General features: G+C 42.5%; 1 protein-coding gene across 8 annotated transcripts in view; it reads right to left on the minus strand.

Moving 5' to 3' along the window:
* ABLIM3 (actin binding LIM protein family member 3) overlaps positions 1-20,751 on the minus strand; it is a 3,936,655-nt gene that overhangs the window by 446,754 nt on the left and 3,469,150 nt on the right. For 5 of the 8 annotated variants that reach the window (XM_044069211.1, XM_044069207.1, XM_044069204.1 and 2 more), the window contains one exon: positions 4,898-4,948. The exons of 2 other annotated variants lie outside the window; for them this stretch is intronic. In XM_044069211.1, the coding sequence (XP_043925146.1) occupies positions 4,898-4,948 (51 nt within the window). The remainder of the gene's footprint in view (positions 1-4,897; positions 4,949-20,751) is intronic. One more of the 8 variants, XM_044069205.1, reaches the window with a different exon arrangement.

Genomic DNA, 20,751 nt, shown 5'->3' on the forward strand with positions numbered 1-20,751 from the left:
CTGCACTATATCAGTCTGCCAGGGATCATTTCCAAAGCTTTTTTGTTTAACTGCATCGACAGATTGCAATTCATCATTTTGACCCTTGAGAAGATACACTTGTCATATAAAATTCCAAACCAAACAAGTTCACTTAGACTTTTAACACCAAAGCACCAAATTCCATTATAATAAAATTATAGCATTGTATAAGTACATAATAAATATAACACGAGTAACTTACATAAGCATGAACAATTAAGCACCAAATTCCATTATAATTAAATTATAGTACTGTATAACTACATAATAAATATAACATAAGTAATGCACATAAACATGGAATGCTGAATGCTATTAGCACTGGTGAGTTTTGGGGACATCCTCAACTACCCTTGTAACAGGTTTACAAGGTGCATCACTTGTAAATTAGAGGAATGCTCATGGGAAGCACCAAGCTGAACCTTTGGAATCTGCCAGGGTAGATAATCATAAAGCATGAACAGGGAAATACCAAGCCAGAAGCCCCTTATGGTAATGGGGATTCAAATTATGAAGGTTAGTAAATTCAAGCGTAGGGCACATCTTATGGATGAAATGAAGTGCTGTTTCATTACTGGGATAATGCAATTGTTATTTATCCTGACCTCCTCATGTATTATTCTGTTTCTTGACTGCAAGCAAATTGTTAATACCTCCCTGCTGTTTTTCGTATTGCACTTTTTGTTAAGCTGCCTATCATAAATGTATACAGGTTATAGAATACATGCTGTTTCTATGAACTTCCTTCCTATTCATCCCACTTTCCTGCAAAATTAATACATTAGTAAATTAGGTAGATCTGCTGACACGGTGGTCCTTTTATAAGAAATTATTAGAAAGCCCAAGAAAATTAAGCACCATACTTACACACACACACACACACACACACACACACACACACACACACACACACACACACACACACACACATACACACACACACACACACACCAATGGACAAGTACAAGCACACACACACACCCAACCAGGTGCACATACATGCATGTAGAAATACATGTACATGCATGCACACATGTCTATATATGAATACAGATCTCCAAATAAATGTATAGGCACATGCAAAGATCATCACCTGTGTTTTGTCTTTTGCCATAAATGGGAGTGTATTCAGCAGGTATGAAAAAACAATTTTATCAACAAGTGCACTCACCAAAGCAGAAGTAGAAAGCTTCTGAGAATTGCTTACATAGAAATACTAACTCCCACTCTCAAAAAAAGTCTACTTTGGGACAGTGTCTGTGCTTGTATTTGTTACACATAAGCTATTGTCTTCTGGAATGCTACTAAATGTCAGTCCAACAAACAGCAGCACCTTTGGCATTCATAGTCTTGAATATGAAAAGATGAGCTTGTTAGCAACAACTTGTACTATATGCAACAGGAAATGATTACTCAGTGCCAGTCAGAGCAGTCCCAAGGGAGACGTACACACCTCTTCTCCACTTCCTGCTGCCCTAGGTTTTAAGCACATCTATCTCAAGACCAAAACCTACAACAGTATAAGGTTACTATACATCCAGAAACTCTTATAGGTCTGTAGTGGAAGGATTAACATGTGTACACACCTGTGGTGAGTGTACAGCACTTCAAATGGATGTAGAGGTAATCCTTAAAAACATTAACCAAATCCTGATATTTTTGCTGCTGTTTAAGTCTTATTTACTTACACTTTAAAGAGGCTCAAACTAAAGCCCTGCTCAATCATTGCTGATAACTTATCACCAGAATACTTACAACTTGCAGCCAGAGCTATAGCTTACCCTGTAAGTATTCTTATCAAATCATTCGATCGCTGAATCTTACGTACCCCAACTATGGAAAAAAAATCCATTATTACCCCACTACATGAAGGGGGAAATGCTCACAATCTCTCAAACTACTGGCCAATCTCCATTCTCTTCTCGCTATTAAAAATCCTTGAAAAATGTATACAAACCCAACTACTAAATCACCTCTTTAACAACAACCTCCTAGCTCCCACTCAACATGGTTTTGCCCTGGCCATAACATGACCACAGCTTTACTCTCCTTCACTGATACTGTGAATAAAGGTCTTCATGCTGGCCTATCAACCTCTGTACTCCTGGTTGACCTATCAAAAGCTTTTGACACAGTATCACACCCTAAGCTATTACAACACTTGGAGACACTTGGATGCACTCTAAGTGTGATAACCCACTTCTCCTCTTACCTAAATGATAGACAACAATCAGATGGCAAAACCAGCAATAAGAGTATCTGGCAAACAACACAAGTGTCCCCCAAGGGTCCATTTTAGGACCATTACTCTTTAATATATTCATTAATGATCCAAATAAGGCCTCCCAACAAAGCATATTGATTCAAAATGCAAATGATTCAACTATCATCTCCTCCTCCAACAACTTCACTAACCTCCAGAAGATCATCCAAGATGCTTTATTCTCCATAGAAACCTGGCTAAATGATGCCCAATTAGTTTTTTGGGTGTTCAGCATCAAACTGTTACTATTCTCATCAAAACCTCCACCTGTAGAATTCAAGGTTTTTCATATAACAAAAACTACAATGTGGTGTGTAGGTGCTGTAAATACCAAAACCAAAGAGAAATGAATCAAAAGGACTATGGAAAACTTCATTTAATTTGGTAAAAAACAGTATACAAGGTATTTCATATAACAAAACAGAAATTGAACAGATGCAATATGCAAAACCTTTAGGAATAACAAATTGATGACAAACTCTCCTTTGAACAATATATTCTCAATACAGTAAAGAAAACCCAATTCAAACTGAGCAAACTATATTGACATAAACTCTACCTAGATAAACAAACTAAGATAAAACTAGCTAACACTTTGCTTATCCCATCCCTCATGTATGGAAGCCCCATTTTCAGCAGTCTCCATACAACCCTCAGTCATAAGCTGCAATCGTGCTACTACAAGATAGCAAAATTCGCCTCCAACATGCGCAACTGCTTACACCACTGCAACGGTATCTCAAACCTGTCCTGGCTAAAATTTCACCACTATCTCTACTATACTCAATTAACATTTGCTCCTAAGCTAATCTTCCAACCCGATAGCTGTCCTGCACTCCAATCTATCTTACAAACACACCCCTACTTGAACCCTCTATTCCTCAGATAGAACCCTTCTAAATGTAGGTAAACGCAATAAGAGAGCAGGACAATGCCTATATTCACATAGCATTGCCAAACTATGGAATATCCCCCCTCATCTATTACTCAGCTTAATTCCCTAATGACCTTCAAAGGTGCATTAAAAACACACTTTTTAAACAATCCAAGCTGTACCTGTGAAATACAGTGTAAACCCCCTTAACTTCACAAACATAATTTATTCAACCCTCTCTGACACCTTTTCTTCAAGCAGAACTATGCATTCCTCTGAATCATTATTTCTCCTACCTATGATATGTATAAATTTTACTAAGGGTCATGATTACTGTCATGTGGATTGAAAGTATGGTATTATGTTTCTATGATTGAATGTTCATATTTAAGTACCCATTTGCATATCTTCAGTCTTTGTGGTATTTTGTACTTGTTTCTTGTATATTAATAATTCTATAATATTTTCTAACTGTGGAGCTTTTCTCCACGGGCCTCCACTGAAAATGGGTTCCTGACCCAGTGGACTTTCCCGGTCAACAAATGTCAATAGATAAATAAAACAAATAAATAAATAAATAAATACATTTATTGGACATGATGGAATTCACCACATGCTCCCCCAACATAATATATTTCGGATGCAAGCCTTTACCATCTAACAAATTAGTGTTTCTGTTTTTACAGAACCTGCTGTGGGGCTTGGACAAACTTTTTAGCTATGCTTTCATTGTTTTTCACCATTTGATCTCCTTGCTGACCAGCTATTCACCTGTATGTAACTTTAACCTTTTTCAATTCATATTTAAAAAAGATGTTACATCTTTGACCCAAGTAAAGCTAATACGCACACAACAAGCTTTTAACTTCTACTGGTGGTTCCCTCGATACAACTATAATATACAGTGGCAAAACTGTTGCTCGTCTAATGAATGGCTGTTTTTTTCTTCTGTAATTAAAACACTGTTAGACAAACATGCATGAATCAGATGCAAATGCATGCAATGCTTTGTTCCATGTTAATGCACATACTAAAGTCACAGTATAGTATTTTTGCAAAAAAAAAAAATGATATCCTGTATGTCTAACCTATAATGATCAACCACTAAGTGAACAAATGTTCAGAATGATAACACATTATTCTCCCACACAGACTATGCAAAAACAAAACTTGCAAAAAAGAAGAAAAAAAAAAAGGCCTTTGGGGCAATGGCAATTTGGACTTCGGATGGCCTGTGGCAAGCCACCTTGTAGCTTTTTGCAATACACTGAATCAATTGCTTAATTATTCATGAGGTCTCTATTTAGAACTCTCATTTTGATTTACTGTTCGTGATTAAATATATGCCAGTCAGCTCAGTGCAGGTATATATCAAGCTGCAAAGTGTTTCCTATGAATGCCACCCTTGTTCTTTCTCATGCCCCATCCATAGAAAAAGTACACGATTTTCATAGCATAAGCCATCTCTACACATCCCAAATGAAGTGCTTGAGCAAGATTCAGATAAGTTAGTGTCTCTGGAACAAGTAAATATGTGCATGAAGACATAAAAATTAATCATTAACACAACACCCATAACTGTAGTAACTTGGAACAGAGCTGTCAGGCCCCCTTTGAATGACTAAAAGGACAAGCATTATGCATGATATCAAATGCATGGTGTTCTTCCAATACATTAAATTAAGATGTAACGACTGAAACAGAATAGCAGACAGCAGCACTAGCTGAAGCAATGGTACCATGACGTTTATAGATAGGAGCTCTCCTGTAGATATTGGTCTCACCAACTGCTGGAAGGCAGAGAAAAGAAAAGCAATGGAAAACAGGTCAACACGTTGTCATGAAACATGAACTCATATCATAAGCATGCATATGAGTAAAGTCCATGTCAGGATTACACTGGTTACAAGTGACATTCATTTAGAATATTGCAAAAGACACATTAGCTGTTAAAAAAACATTCATTACATGCAAAAGCTTTAACAGAAGATGAAGGAACTGAAAGATAACCCGAATCAGTGTCATCAACACAAGTACAGTCATTTATTTTGTTGTCAGTGGTAGGCAACTGATAAACAATATTATCTTAATGACAACCTACAAAGGAAAGAGAAGTCATAATCCTATACATTTCTTTTTCAGATGTTCTGCACTATCCACAGATAGGAGGTAATGCAGTTGCAAAGCATTTGTTGCTAAAATAATTGTGGTCCTTCAAGCTATTACAGTGGTTGTTTTCAGTATGCAGTCAGACAGTGCAATTCTAATGTAAATTAATTCAGAATCATTAGAATAAAAAGAGAATAGCTTTCATAAACTAAACAGCAGTGTTACCTTTAATGCACACCCACAGTGCCATTTTAATAAATATGCTTCATTTCAATCACCATGCTTACTTTACATTCACAGCAGTTTAATAGAAATGACCTAGGAGCTGAAGTTGGCTGAATTTACCTGTTTCGATGTATATAAGTATGTATGTATGTATAAGCACACATGCATACACATACACACACGAATATATATATATATATATATATATATATATATATATATATATATATATATATGTGTGTGTGTGTATATATGTATATATATATATATATATATATATATATATATATATATATATATATATATATATAGATATGTATGCGTGTGTGTGCGTGTGTGTATGTATATACACACTTTCAACTTACAATTAGAGAGAGAGAGAAAGAGAAAGATTTTATATGTGTGTTTGTGTGTGTGTATATACACACACACAAACACATATATATATATATATATATATATATATATATATATATATATATATATATATATACATATATATATGGGTCTACCAGAAAATGTTGAAATCCCAGTAGATCAAAGACGACATCGTCGAGATAAAATCAGCAAAAATAAATCAAAAAAAACTTTCTGGTGTATGTAAAGTTTAATTCATTACATCCGAGTGACGCCTCCAGGTGCATCTGTAGTTACCTCCTATTGCGCCTCTAGGCGTCAAATATTGCTTGTTCATATTTGTATCAATAATTTCAAAACCATGCTACATAGAAACTATCAGAATATTTTATCTTGAAGGATACATGATGGCAAACACAATTGTATTGATATTTGACCTCTGTCAATGAGTATTTATTAGAACTGTAAGGTGATAACTTCATTTTTTAAAAACTCAAGACACACCCACTGGGAGTTAGAGGTACACAGTCAAAAGAGCTGTACTGCATGCGCGCGCGCGCGCGCGTGTGTGTGTGTGTGTGTGTGTGTGTGTGTGTGTGTGTGTGTGTGTGTGTGTATGTGTGTGTGTGTGTGTAGGTTTAGCTCTGGAGCCAACTCAGTCAGGTTGTAATGCCCTACTGAATTTTAGCCTAAGAAGTTCTTTCATAACTCTGGTATCAGGACAATTACTGGGTGGACTTAGTAATGCACCTTTCTTTTTGTAAATACTTACCAAGAATATTCCTTTAATTTCCCCACTTTTTCATCATTCTTCTCTGTTATCACACCCACATAACAACCTTACTACATTTCCTCCCTCCTTCACTCCTTCTGTTCCTCTTCTTGCCTCCCTTTGTTCTCGTATACTGTATAACTGAATGACTTGGTCTTCCTTTTTAGCTGAACTTGACATCCCTCACACTCACAGGTGTCCGCATGTCCCCACCAACATTCCCCCTTGTGTACAACAGCAAGTAAATAAAAATAAAATTTACAAACCTTATTTTTTTATTTTTTTAAAAATCCAATTAAAGCTAACCATAGGTGCGCGGATGTGCCCATCGCTTAACTACGGTTAATGCAGCTTAAATGGCTGAAGAGGATAACAAGGAAGATATATGCAAATGAAGCAGCATAGCAATAGTGGGCAGAGTGTTCACCTTACGAGCAGGCATTCCTGGTTTGAGTCCCACTGCAGCACATCCCATTTTTCATGGCAAAGCACATTATGATTAACATTTATGTTGCATAACCCACTAAATAACATATTTTTATGAACTGGAGTACTGCAGTAAATGCACGTGAGGTTGCAGTGTCATAATGAATAAAGCACTAGTAAGCAGGTTTATACACCAATAAGCAGTAGTAAGCATATTTAAGCACTAGTAAGCGAGTTTAACCCTGTTTGCACGGCGGTAAGCAATGCATACACTTGTTAAGCAATTATAAAACTAACTCTCTGTAAGCAGACGTAATGGCAGGTTAGCAGTACTTGTCACACAAACCTGTGCAAACCTGCTTACAAATGCTCAAAAGTGCCTTAATCACTCTGTATCTAACGGCCTTTGTTCTGCCCATCAACAAAATAAACAGCCATTCAGGTCTCGCACTGAGGACCCTATGCACCTTAGTCACAGTAGTTAAGCACCAAGCCATCACAGAAGTGCAGAAGAATGAGGTATCAGCAAACAAGTCTTCACCATAGTAAAACCAAACTGAACTGTGAAAGGAATCAGTATACAGTCATATGTGCCTTAACCCACTACATAATATAAATATGTGAAACAGAGTACAGCAGTAAAGCCATAAGTCAGATGTAATAGTAATAGAGTGTTGAAGTCCCCAATAAAACACAAGGACCCCATACAGTGTATGTACACATGAATCATGGATACCAGGCATACATATAAGGTGTAATGAATAATAACTCAATGCCAAAAAGGAATTATAATACAAAGTTTAATGTAAGCAATGCTAAGCATTGCACAGGCCAGCTTAGGAGGTGTAAGAATTATGTAGGCCAGCTAACTCAATGTGCCTAGTGTTATACCCCTTTAAACAATTCCAACCCTAGGTAAGCAGTTTTGCCCATAGACTAGCCATTTCAAAACCGGCCAATCATGGAAAAGTATGGGGAATCAGCCCTACATAAACCCAAGAGGCGGGAATGCATCTCATAACTGGTTGTAGCTTCCCCTTGCAGGCACAATGGCAGTAAGGGGAGAAGGTGTACGCTTTTAGGCACAGAGCTGGTGCATCCAGGAGTCCAAGGTCATGGCAGGACTCCTTGTAAAAGACCATGATCAGAGACTGCTGCAGGGCCAGTACCAGGGCTCCTACTATAAGGCAGAGGGCTGGGACTGTCTCAACCATGACCTCACTGGCATACCCTGAACTGGTGAGCAGGTCAGGCATCACTCTGCCGACCTGAAGTGGTGTAAGGGGGACCTCTTGGAGGAGTGGCTCCAAGAGGCTAGAGTGGCAGGTGATGTTCCAGTTGTGTGTAAGAATCACCCCGCTATGTGTGTAATAATTGCCAGTTCAGGTATATCATGGATAGGTATGGCTAAATATTCCTCTTATGTCCCCAACAGCTGCAATGGAGTGGGCCACATCAGTCGTCTGATGAGGTTGCGACGTGAGGCAGATCAGTAATACTCATCCATTTGCTGTCATAGGAAATAAAACTAAAAGTAGTAGTAAATTAATTGCCTGTATAAAACCTGTATAGTTCAAGACAAGTACTGCATACACTAGAGAATATGGCAGGAAGAGTCTCATATCATTTGTATGTCAATAAAAGTGTAATAGCCTGACAATAAAGGTCTAACTGCTGGACTGCGTGTGTATACTCTGGTATCATATGGTAATGTAGATTAGCAATCATGTAACAGTACTGTTGTATTAAGCACTGTTACCCACACTGTGCACCATAAATTGAATGTGTAGGAATGTCTGTATATATCAGGGGTAATCCCCAGAGGTCATTTAATACAACTGAGAGACACATAGACAGAAAACAGGGAAAATGCAGACAACAAAACCAGAACAGCACATGCAGCTGAGATGTGAACTGTTGTTTTTTAGCACACACAGCCATGGTTCGAATCCTGCCAGTGATAGTACTCTGCATACAAAATCATACCCCACAACTGTACAGATATGTCCAGAATGTCCAGTAAAGTTGCCCATATCTGTTGCCTATCAACCTGTCCCCCTGGGAAATCAGTGGGATGATCCCACATTTATAGGCAGCAAACAGGAAATACAACTGATTGACACACATCTATGAGAACAAAGCTGGCACACTGGAAACTCCCCAATACCTTATGAGACTAAGAAACCATGTATGTCCCATGTACACCCCAACTTGTCAAACTGTGGTCAGAGTGTGTACAGTAACAGAGTGCATAATAGTAATGTGGAATCTGGTACTGTGTGTGAGAACATTCAGGTACCACTAATAAACATTTCTCCCACAGGTCTGTCAGATACCAACACTGTGCCCAGAAATACAAGAATGATACCCAGTACTGGTATTGTTTACATTGGTATTGTATGGCAGTGCGACTGACGCAGTTGCTCTGAATAATGAGGTATTACACATCACTGTCCCCCACATTGTCCTACAACATACAACAGTCTAGGAAGTCTGTATAAGAGTGTTGTAATACAAGGTCAGAATGCAAAAGCACAGGGGATTAATAAGACAGAATACAGATAGGAGATATATAGCAATATCTATATAGAAAACACAACTGTGATGGACAGTGTTTAAGTTGTAGCAGACACAGCCATGGTCTGAATCCTGGGAGTGGATGTAGGCTGCATACAGAATCATACCCCACAACTGTACAGATGAGACCAGAATGTCTAGTATATGGGCCCATATCTGCTGCCTATCCCCCTGTCCCCCTGGTAATCTGTGGGATGATCCCAGATGTTTAGCCAGCAAACAGGGAATATAAGTGATTGTCAAACACCTATGAGAACAAGCCTGTCACTGAAGCAACCCTCGAAACTGTTAGGAGAGTACTATTTCAAGTATGTCCTATCTATACTCCCATGTTGTCAAGCTGTGACCAGAGTGTGTACAGTAACAGAGTGAGATGTATGTGCATAATACTAATGTGTAATCTGGAAGTTTGTGTGGCAACAGTCAGGTAGTGCTAACAAACATTGCTCCCACAGGTACGTCGGATACGAACACTATGCTGAGAAATACAGACCATTATAAACTGTACTGGTATTGTTCACTCTGGTATTGTAGGGAATTGTGAGTGTTGCAGTTTCTCTGAATAATAAAGTATCCCTGATCACTGTCATCCACACTGTGCTACATAATAGTACTGTGTAGGAAAGCATGTATATGTGTGTGTCAGGTCACTAAAGGTGGAAGAGGGCAATATTCAAGATATGTCCTGGCACACCAGCATGTGGTCAACACATGGCCAGAGTCTGTGCAGAAAGAGTTGGATAGCTATGTGCACATCAACCTGGAATCTGGGAGTATGTGTAGAAACAGTTAGTGTTAACAAACATTCCCTCCACAGGTATACCAGGTAAGAGGTGCATACTGCAGGTAAAATCAGTTCATGTGTAACGATGATGACAGCCACATCACTGTCCAAACTAAGGCTATAGGGTAGTGTAGTAAGACTTGTAAGGTACAGATAACAGCACTGACTAGGAAAGTAATGTGAACTACAGGAATATATTAGTTGTTAATTGACATCTTGCTCTCCCCCACCATATCTCCAACAATAATCAACATACCCACCCCAACTGGTATGTAATGACACCTATGTTCTGATATGGTCCAATTGTTTGATATATATTTTAATGGTTCCCATGCATGTGCTACATTGAATTATTCCGAAATTGGTGGCATGGTGCCATTAATGTACCTGCATACTGTTCTTATTACCACTGTGATCCCATATATGCATGTGTTCTGTTTGCTATGCAACTATTCCGTATCTGGTGTCTGGGTTAACGGGAATATTGATGCATGCTGTTATACCTAACCCTGGAATGTGTTGACTATTACTAATCCACGTATGATGAAATCTAAATACTACAGCATGCTTGGGAAGGCCTGTCTCAGCGGACCCACCTGTCTCACCTCAGCTAGCTGTGGCACCAGGCACCAGCATGTCTGGGGCCCAACCCGGGACCTCCCTGTCTGTTGGTCCTGCACCACCTTTGGGTGGAACCACCTTAGGGGATGGGGCTTGCCCCCCCAGGAGTGGGCACGGACAGGCACCTGTCACCAGGTCGGGGTTGTGGTGCGTAGAGAAATCAACCAGCAGTTTGGTGATCTTCTACGCCAGCTCAAGGGCTGCATGTCACAATTAGAGAGTCAGCCTGGCTCTGAGACTCAGCCCTCAGCACAGCCACCTTTGGGGCTGTGAAGGTGCAGTGGTGACTGCCCATGGGTGGGGACCTCAGTCCCAATGTTTCCACTAGGGGGCTCATGGGCTTCCGATTTCCCAACACCCCCCCCATCAAGGTGTTTACTCCCCACATGTGTCATATACCACCCCTGTATGTGTATTGTTTTTCTTGTCTGTTAACCTACCTCCCCAAAGATACCTACTACCCCTCCCGAACATCCCACTCTCACCTGAAAAAAAAAGGGGAAATCTGTTCCCACAAAAAAATCTCGTCCCATACATAGCTGTCCATTTCGCACGTGTCCACTGGACACATGTAATCCGGTCTAATTGACATCACAACTTATTTTTGTGGTCCTCACCCCCCTCCCAGGAGTTTGAGTGTTCAAATCAACCTCCAAATTCAGTGTATATGCACAGCTGTTGCTGTAGAAGAAATGGGAAGCTATGGACTTCTCTACATCCTTCCTGCACATCCCTGGCTATTTTCCCTACTGTCTTTCCCTCTCTGTGCCCCTTTTTCCACCACTTTCCTATCAACCCCTTTTTCTTTTCTTTTAAAGAAATTAGCATGGGGGTAAGTTTAAGCCTTTTTGCATGGGGTTAAGCAATGCCTACAAAGGTTAAGCAATGTCGAATCTAATTGAGTATAAGAAACTGTAACCGGAAGTTAGCAGTGCTTACTTCCACGCAAACCCATCCAAACCCGCTTACAACTGCTCAAAAGTGCCTTAATAACTCAAGCCATTTACTGGAAAGAGAGAGAAAGAGAAAGAATGACAAAAGACTTCAAAAAAGTCTAAGGCAAAGGCATTTAGCTAGCATTCATTCATCAAGACATCATTCCCACAACAGGTATGTGAAGTATATATACATGTAATAGAATGTAGTACCTGGTTAATAATAACGGGATAGATGATGTGGAATGATTTATATGTGCCATCAGGTGTTGTTGTAATGAAGTTCAACTCAACAACTGCTATGGACAATAGTGTCTGTCCCTGTGGGTAGTGGGCCATAGCCATCAACTGTGCAGATCAGCACTGACTGACAAGATATAAGCCATTATAGTGTGAATTATGTAATAGCTGGTGGTGGAAGTAATGCCAGTATGAGGGACCCACAGCCCACCACTGGCAGGATACTCAGGTTAATCTGTAATGTAGCATGCCAGAATGCCATAGGTGTGTAATAGGGTTACCTGCAATTGGGTCCTACATATACCCCCCTAATGTCAGGCCGTATCCATATGTGGCACCTGTATGTGTTGTAGCATGGCAGAACAGTACAGCTGTGCAGAAAGGTGTTGTGAGATTGTGGAGATGATGTCTGAATGTACCCCACATATAGGTATGCATATATGTACATATGTCACATATATAATATATAAAGATATATATGTATATCAGCATGTATGTCCACAAATATACAGATACTCACATGTACACATATATATGTGCACATATATACATCACATATGTCTACAAATATATAGATATATACCTATATGCACATGTCTACATATACACACACACAAACATATATGCATGTAAAGACATGTCCCCTATATTACTACCACAGTGATGTGTGCTATGTGTGAGGCACCAGCACACATAGCATTACACACAGATATCTACAGCTGGCAGTGTGTGCAACATGGATGGGTATGTCACATGTTAGTCCCTTGTTGGGACCACATTGCCCCCGTCTGTGAAGTATGCAATGGGAATATGGGGAAATATGGCAGGTACACTTGTGGGGGTGGTCAGGATTGGTAGATATAGAGGACAGTCTACAGGGGTGGTATGTGACACATGTGGTGGGTAAACACCCTGGAGGGTGTGTGTGGTCTGTGATGTGGATGACTCATGGGCACCAATATGGGCACAATAGGGACAAGCCTCCCACCCACTGCTACTCACAACATCAGTCCACATCCTGAAGGTGCCTGGTCTGGAGGCTGAGCAGGAGGAGCATGTTGGCCCTGTGAATGCATACTGGGTGCCTCAGACTGATGTAGCACATCTCACATGTGTCTGTGGAGCCCGGTATGGAACAGACCCTAGACCTGACCTCAGGGCATAGGAACATGTCTGTGTGTGCCCCAAGGGAGGGGGAGAACATCCTTTGGGTGGTTCCATCTGATGTTATTGCTGGACCAGTACATGAGAAGGCCCCAGTTTGGGACACACATGTGATGTGGCCAGGTATCATGGGCAGATGGGTTTGGAGAGGTGGATCTGCTGGCCAACAGAAAATATACATGTTACTGTGTCACTGTTTTAGAACATATGTTGGTAGTAATAGTCTACACAATCTCGCTACATGTCCAACAGCATGCATAGATATCCCCAATAACACAGAATGTCAGATGTGCAGCAATCCCAAAGCAGCCATACCACTGGCATATATGGAACCATAGTGGCCCTGACAATGGCATGCAGGTGAATAGTCTGTAAAAGGCTAGGAATGATAGTGTCCACACAGGGGACATGGCTAATATCACATAGCAGAAAGTGTGGTACAATACAATATCTGTCCCACTGGTAGGTAAGCTGTACTCATACCTAATTAGTTGTGTGTACAGTTTGTTGAAGCTGATATGGTGGGAGGGGGGTAACAGAGATGTGTATTACGAACTGTGGAAACCTTGCTGTATGAGTTGCTGAGACCTGTTCCCATCTTTATGTCTTTCAGCCAAGATGGCACATGCACAGTTGACCACCTATTCCCAAGCAGAGAATGATGTGGTGATATCACAATTGATCCAGCACTTTCCAGTGCTGTTTGGCAGGGCCACACATGAGCAGCAGGAGTGGACCACTCCTTGGAATGACCTAGTCCACAGGGTCAATGATGTTGGACTGCACAACCGCAGTTATGAGCAGGTCCGGCATCATTGTACTGACCTGCTTTGCAATGCCTGTTGGCATGCTGCTGCAGTCCTGGGTGAGAACCTTGCCACGGGGGGCCATGCCATCCACCCCCCCGACATGTGTGAAGGAGCTCCTGGCCAGCCTCGTGGCACCTGCCCGTCCGGACAGCCGTCAACCACTTGTCTCCTTTGTGGAGGTTGGTGTCACCCACACACCAGACAAGGAGCGTGCAGGTAAGGACACAGGGCACATCAGTAGGCCACTGTTGTGTATACATCCATATTGGTACAGGTAGATCATGCATATCTGACATGTCATAGATATATTGTGTTGCTGCATTGTAGTGATAAACAGATGTCCACATGTGGTGGTATCTTGGGAATGTACTGTTGATGTATTGTAATACTGCACCCATCCTGTAGCACTGCCACAGGTGTGGCCACTGACATTGCATCTCTCACCCTCTTATGTAGGCTCCTTCGGGATACCACCAAGGCAGCAGCCCGTAGCTGGTGAGTATGTTTTATGTAGATGCTTGCCAACACACCGGGCATGTAATGGCAATGGTATATTCCATGCACACATCTAACACACCTGCCCTGAATGCATGCTGTACATATGCATGTATTGTTGCTGTGAAATGCACAGTCTAAAAGGGGTGACCATGATGGGGTATTGGAAGGGTATGTCAGACACCTGAATGATAACTAACATCCTATCATTGCAGAATGTGTGCACAGGGGTAACATACTAGTGGTAGACATGGCCTACAATAGGGATATGTTCAGAACAACACCCATATACAATGCAATACCAGTGTATATAGCTTTAGGACAATGGCAACTGCTGCAGAGGTACACTATGGCATAAGGCATTACAGTAGTCCACATTATCAGCTGGGTTTAGGCTGCAAGATGTGGTGTACAGTGTATGGGACACTGCAAAGTGACACACATGTGTAGGGCTTACTTGTCATGCATCTGCATAAAGGCTGAAGGAGGGGGGGTTCAGCATGACACACCAGTGCACTGCAGCAGGGATCCTAAGGATGCTAGGAATGGCCCTATCTGCACATAGTCAGGTTCAGAACCTGTGGCAGCCATAACCCTACCCACACAGCAATAGTCATGGCAGTGTGTGAACACCATGGGATGTGCACATGAGTAGACATTGCAATCATGCAGAATAGGGGGACATGTGTAGGGCAGACTGAACATATACTGGCAAATGCAGATGGCCCACGCTGGTATACCCCTGCCAGGAGTAGTGACTGCTGTAGTACACACAACAAAAGGTGCGATAAACCGTCATGATAAGGGTTTGCACACATATGCCCACATGGTGTGGAAGCATTTTGGTCAGCAGCTGCACAACTAACACAGTCTGTAGACATTGCATGTGAAAGTACAGGACGTATGTCACATATTAGGCTCATGTACTGCTAAGATATGCGGTGATGTGATCCCATGGCAGATCAAGGATGTGTGTGTCAAATCAATAAAGGTGTGTACACCCCCAATAGCACTGGTATGCTCTGATGGTTGTCAGTGTAAGAGTATTGGGTTGGACATACATAGTCTGTTGATGTTGACAGCTGTAAATCAGACATCAGGCATTCACCAATGACAACTGTCCACATATCATCTCATGTATGTGTTGCTGAAAACATAGGGGCTGTGAGAAGAAAAGCTGACATAACTGACACAGTACTACACATTCCTCAATGGGTTGTACACCTTTGAGTTGTGGTGCACAGTACATGGCAGGGTGCAGAACAGATGCACAGCAATACTGTGTACATGGGTGCAGTGGTATACAGGGGAAGGGGCATCACCTAGTGGCACAGCACATGCATCACACACATGTATACTGTTACTATCTAGGATTGACTACAGCTGAACTGCATGCTGTTCTGTACCATATGTTTTGCATGTTGACAGATGGGTAATAGGAGGACTGCGTGTACTATCATTGTGCAACCTCACCTGTATGTGTGTGTGTGTGTGTGCGTGTGTGTGTGTGTGTGTGTGTGTGTGTGTGTGTGTGTGTGTGTGTGTGTGTGTGTGCATCCTGGTGGTTAGTTAGTTTGTCTGCAGGGTCACTCTGGTGAAGTGGAGGGAGGTAGATGCATGTAGGATGCATGCGTAAATGTGTGTGTTTGTGTGGGTGGCCATGTATGCACATGTGTGATTGTGGGGTGGTCATACGGCTGTACCTCCCTTTGAGACCATGCAGTACATGGACATGGACTGCCACATTACACACCAAGAATACTTGTCATGTGTGTAATCACAGGACAGCAAATAGTATAATATGGTCTGTAGCACGGAACAGGCATCCGGATGGAAGGTAGACACCAGGTACACCCTTAATATCGCAGTCAGCAGTAAGGACACCTACAACCCACGTATGCAGCACTACAGATGCATTGGGGAAGTACTAGTCAACATCAGGGAGTGTATCCAAATATTGCAGTTGTCACATGATAGGCTGAAGGAGCAGCATATCTGGCATGTACTGAGCATTACATACAAATGACACACCAGTGCGAAATATTATGGATACAACATAGTAGCCCACACATATAGGGGCCATGCATATCATGTCCGGACATACAGAGGGTGCATACTGAATGACAGCAGTGAGGCTATGTAAAACCACTACACACAGGTCAGGCAGGTAAAGTAGCAACAGGCCTTGTGTTGTGGCCGCTTGTGTGGTCATTTAGAGGACTGAGATGTTAATGAGTGGTATCAATGTGTGTATGTTAACAAGTGTGATGCAGGATGGGGTAACATATGGACATATACATGGGGCTGTCTGTAAAGCCATGGACAGGTAGGTATTACGGAGGTGTGTGTGTGTATGTGTGTGTGTGTGTGTGTGTGTGTGTGTGTGTGTGTGTGTGTGTGTGTGTGTGTGTGTGTGCGCACTGTTAGGTAATGCTGTACAGGTTTTAAAGTGCGTTTATTGTTTTCCCCCACAGGTGGCGAGGTGGGTTAGGGTCCCTCCTGCATGCAATTTGATGTTGGTGTCCATACAGACAGCGAAGATGATGATAGTACTGTTAAGGCACAAGTGGGGTTGTCAAGGGCTGACACTGCACCAACATTTGACATCCCCCTTTTAGCCACCCCAACCCTGCACACAGTTTCAGTGCCTACACATACCCCATCACCAGTGGCCATAGCGGAGGAACAGCTGGCATTTGATGGCAGTGCACAGGGAAGTGTGGTAACCATGCCTATTGTGTCCGGTCACAGCAGGCATAGCTGGATGGCCGGCAGGGTACCACATAGGTGGATGTCTCAGGGTGCTTGTGGTGGGGCCGCTGGACATCATGCCCCTGGCACAGGCGACATAGCTGGTACCAGCAGGTGAAAGTTCTAGGCTGTAACTGTGGCGCAGGCACATATGGAACATTACACCAGACAGGGCCTGAGACTGCAGAGGGCTGCTCTCGGATCTGTAAGCAACAACCTCCGTGAACTGTCGCGTACCATCCGTACTTATATCGAGCACATGGATAGATGGCATGATGAGATGATGGCCCTCATCAGCCATGGTGTGTCCTTGCTTCAACATGTGGTGGGGATGCATTGACACCCGCGTGGATGTGGGCCAGCAACACCAACATCTGGCAGTCAACGTGGGCGTGCTAGGACACCAAGGGGCTCCCATAGTGGCAGTAGTAGCCCGGGCAGTGTGGGGGTGTGTGCTGTCCACACCACACCACAGCAGGCCACGTGCATGTGGTCCTGGCCAGTCCCAGGAGGGGCCCGATACCAGCGGACAATTTTCATCAGTAGGTGAGATTAGCACATCGAGGCCTGTACCTGGACATGCCCATGGAACCCCTGGCAGGCACAGTCCATGTGTCCATGGCCGGAGGCAGTGAACTGTACACCCTATGCCAGTTATGGTCTGCAGCTGTCCATAAACACCTGTGTAGGGCAGCCATGTGGCAGAACTGTGTGCATGCATACCGACATACTATGCAAACACATCTAGGGCAACCCCATGCCTACTCACACTACATCACCTTGCCCAGCCCTCCACAGTACACCCCTCACCCACACACATGGTGTCAAATGTTTAGCCCACCCTTGGCCTCTGCCAAACCAACATCACACCCTGTGCATATGATGATACCTGTGCCACATCCCTGTCAACCATACCATCAATGCAGTGACAGGCTGATATGGTTCTGATGCACACGGTGACTGTACAACAGTGTACTAAAGTACTGCAGTGTAACATGTTGTAGGGAGTAGAGTGTAATGCATATATGGCAGGTAGTGTAGTCATCCAGCAATTATGCCCTATAGCTGTTAGCAACATTGGTTGGATGTGGTCTCTTTAATGTTATCCATTTGTGTTGCAGGTGTACATGTGTCAGCACTAGGATGCCCTTTGCATATGATGATACCTGTGCCACATCCCTGTCATTCATACCATCAATGCAGGGACAGGCTGATATGGTTTTGATGCACATGGTGACTGTACTACAGTGTACCACAGTACTGCAGTGGAACATGTTGTAGGGAGTAGAGTGTAATGCATATATGGCAGGTAGTGTAGCCATTCAGCAATGATGCCGTATAGCTGTTAGTAACACTGGTTGGATGTGGTCTCTATGTTGTACATTTGTGTTATAGGTGTACATGTGTCAGCACGAGGATGGTTTGCAGTCATACTCCACAACGGGGTATGTCACTGTGGTGACACCATGGCTGTGACATAACTGGGGTACAGCTGAAAACATGTCACAGGTTACTAAACCAGTTAGTGCCTGTGCCACATGGATGGGTGGCCCACTGAGGCGTGTATACCCTGCAAGCTCATGTAGACCCATCCACATACATGCACACTGTTACTTGGCAAAACTGGGAGTAGGCCCCTACCTAGCTATGTAGTGATACTGATATGTGTGGCTTACATTGCAAACACCACACAGCATTTAGGGTGAGGTGTGTCCCAGGTTACATGTTACATGCAGAACATCCCCAGACATGTACAGTATGCTAATGGGGAATGTGATAGGTGTATTTGGACAATACATAGTGTGACATATCATCATATACACATTTACAGACACATAGCCAGACACACATCCGAGATACCAGGGTCTATCACTGCTAACAAACCTGACCATTTGTCCAATGTCGTACAGGCAGGCTGCACACATCACGTGCATAACTGGCTTGGATTGTGTTAACAGTTACCTGAATGGTTGATGGTGACAGTGGTAACCATAACATGGTATATGGGACATATACCGGGTGTACCTTGGTGTAATGACATTGTACACAGCACCCACATCCCCCACTGGATATTACTCCCTGAAACCCATTATGACACTCTGCCATACCCACCATCACACATTGGCCACAGCTGCAATACAATCCATAGTATACCCCAACAGTGGTACTACAGGGCTATGCATCTCATGCACATGCCACATGCATAGTAGGGTGTTGCATTGTCATGCCTCACCTATGGGCAGCAACAATACTACCTGTACTACTGTGTGGCAATGGGTATTGTATTAAGAGTATGTGGTCTCGGAATGCTGTCTCCTACAGATATACGGACATGCACACCTACACACATACATGCCAGAACACAATGGGTATCCCATGCCTATCACCCCATTTGTAAAACACTGTTGTGCTGGTACTGCAAAGGCTTGTGTAGCCGGTATGTGGGGGGAGCTTAACAGGGTACATGTAATGTCCCATACAGCAGCAGCCACAACTGATTATGGCAATGGGTGTTGCGTTGGTTGTGCAGGCCCTCATGGAATTCCCAAGTACAGGTGTGCTAACACACAGACACTGCTATACTCAGTCATGCACATGTACACATGTGTCACTACACGGGTGCTTCCCTGCAGGTGGTCATAGCTGTGTATCTAGCTACTGTCCAAGGGGGGATGGGTTGTGTAGGGCTTGTGTATACAGTGTTACCTTGCCACCTGCTAGGTGGCAGTGGGCATCTATTGACAGACACTACTGTCATGACCCTCAGCGTGTGAATGACATGCATCAGCCAATCCTCCAGGTGCCTCTTGTACATGGCCACTGAGGTGATCAAGTTGACATGTATGCAACATGCATTATAACACATGGTTATTTTCTGTGATGGTGACCTGCACCCAAGCATTTTTGGTTGACTGTGGTAGTGTAGTGGAGGTACTTGCTGCATGTGGTGAACAGCCCTTGCAGGTCTTGAACCCAGTACCGTGTACACTAAAGTCACAACACTTACCCACTATACCATGGCCACTGTGAAGACAGCTGTTGTTTTACCAATACAATGCACACATTGAGTAGTATTCAACAATTGCCTTTACTTCCTAAATTGTGTAGTCATTATTAATATGACTGTTGCATCACATATGCTGTTTTATCATAATGTACACATAGCAGATACATCTGGTAAAATACATCTGGGAGGGTATACCCAACCGTGAGGTTTACACATGACAGGAAAATGGTTATATATATATATATATATATATATATATAAATATGCGTGTGTGTGTGTATATAGATATATGTATATATATATATATATATATATATATAT

The sequence above is a fragment of the Protopterus annectens genome, chromosome 4.part0, assembly GCF_019279795.1.
Source record: "Protopterus annectens isolate FY-2018-M chromosome 4.part0, PAN1.0, whole genome shotgun sequence".
Lineage (NCBI taxonomy): Eukaryota > Metazoa > Chordata > Ceratodontiformes > Protopteridae > Protopterus > Protopterus annectens.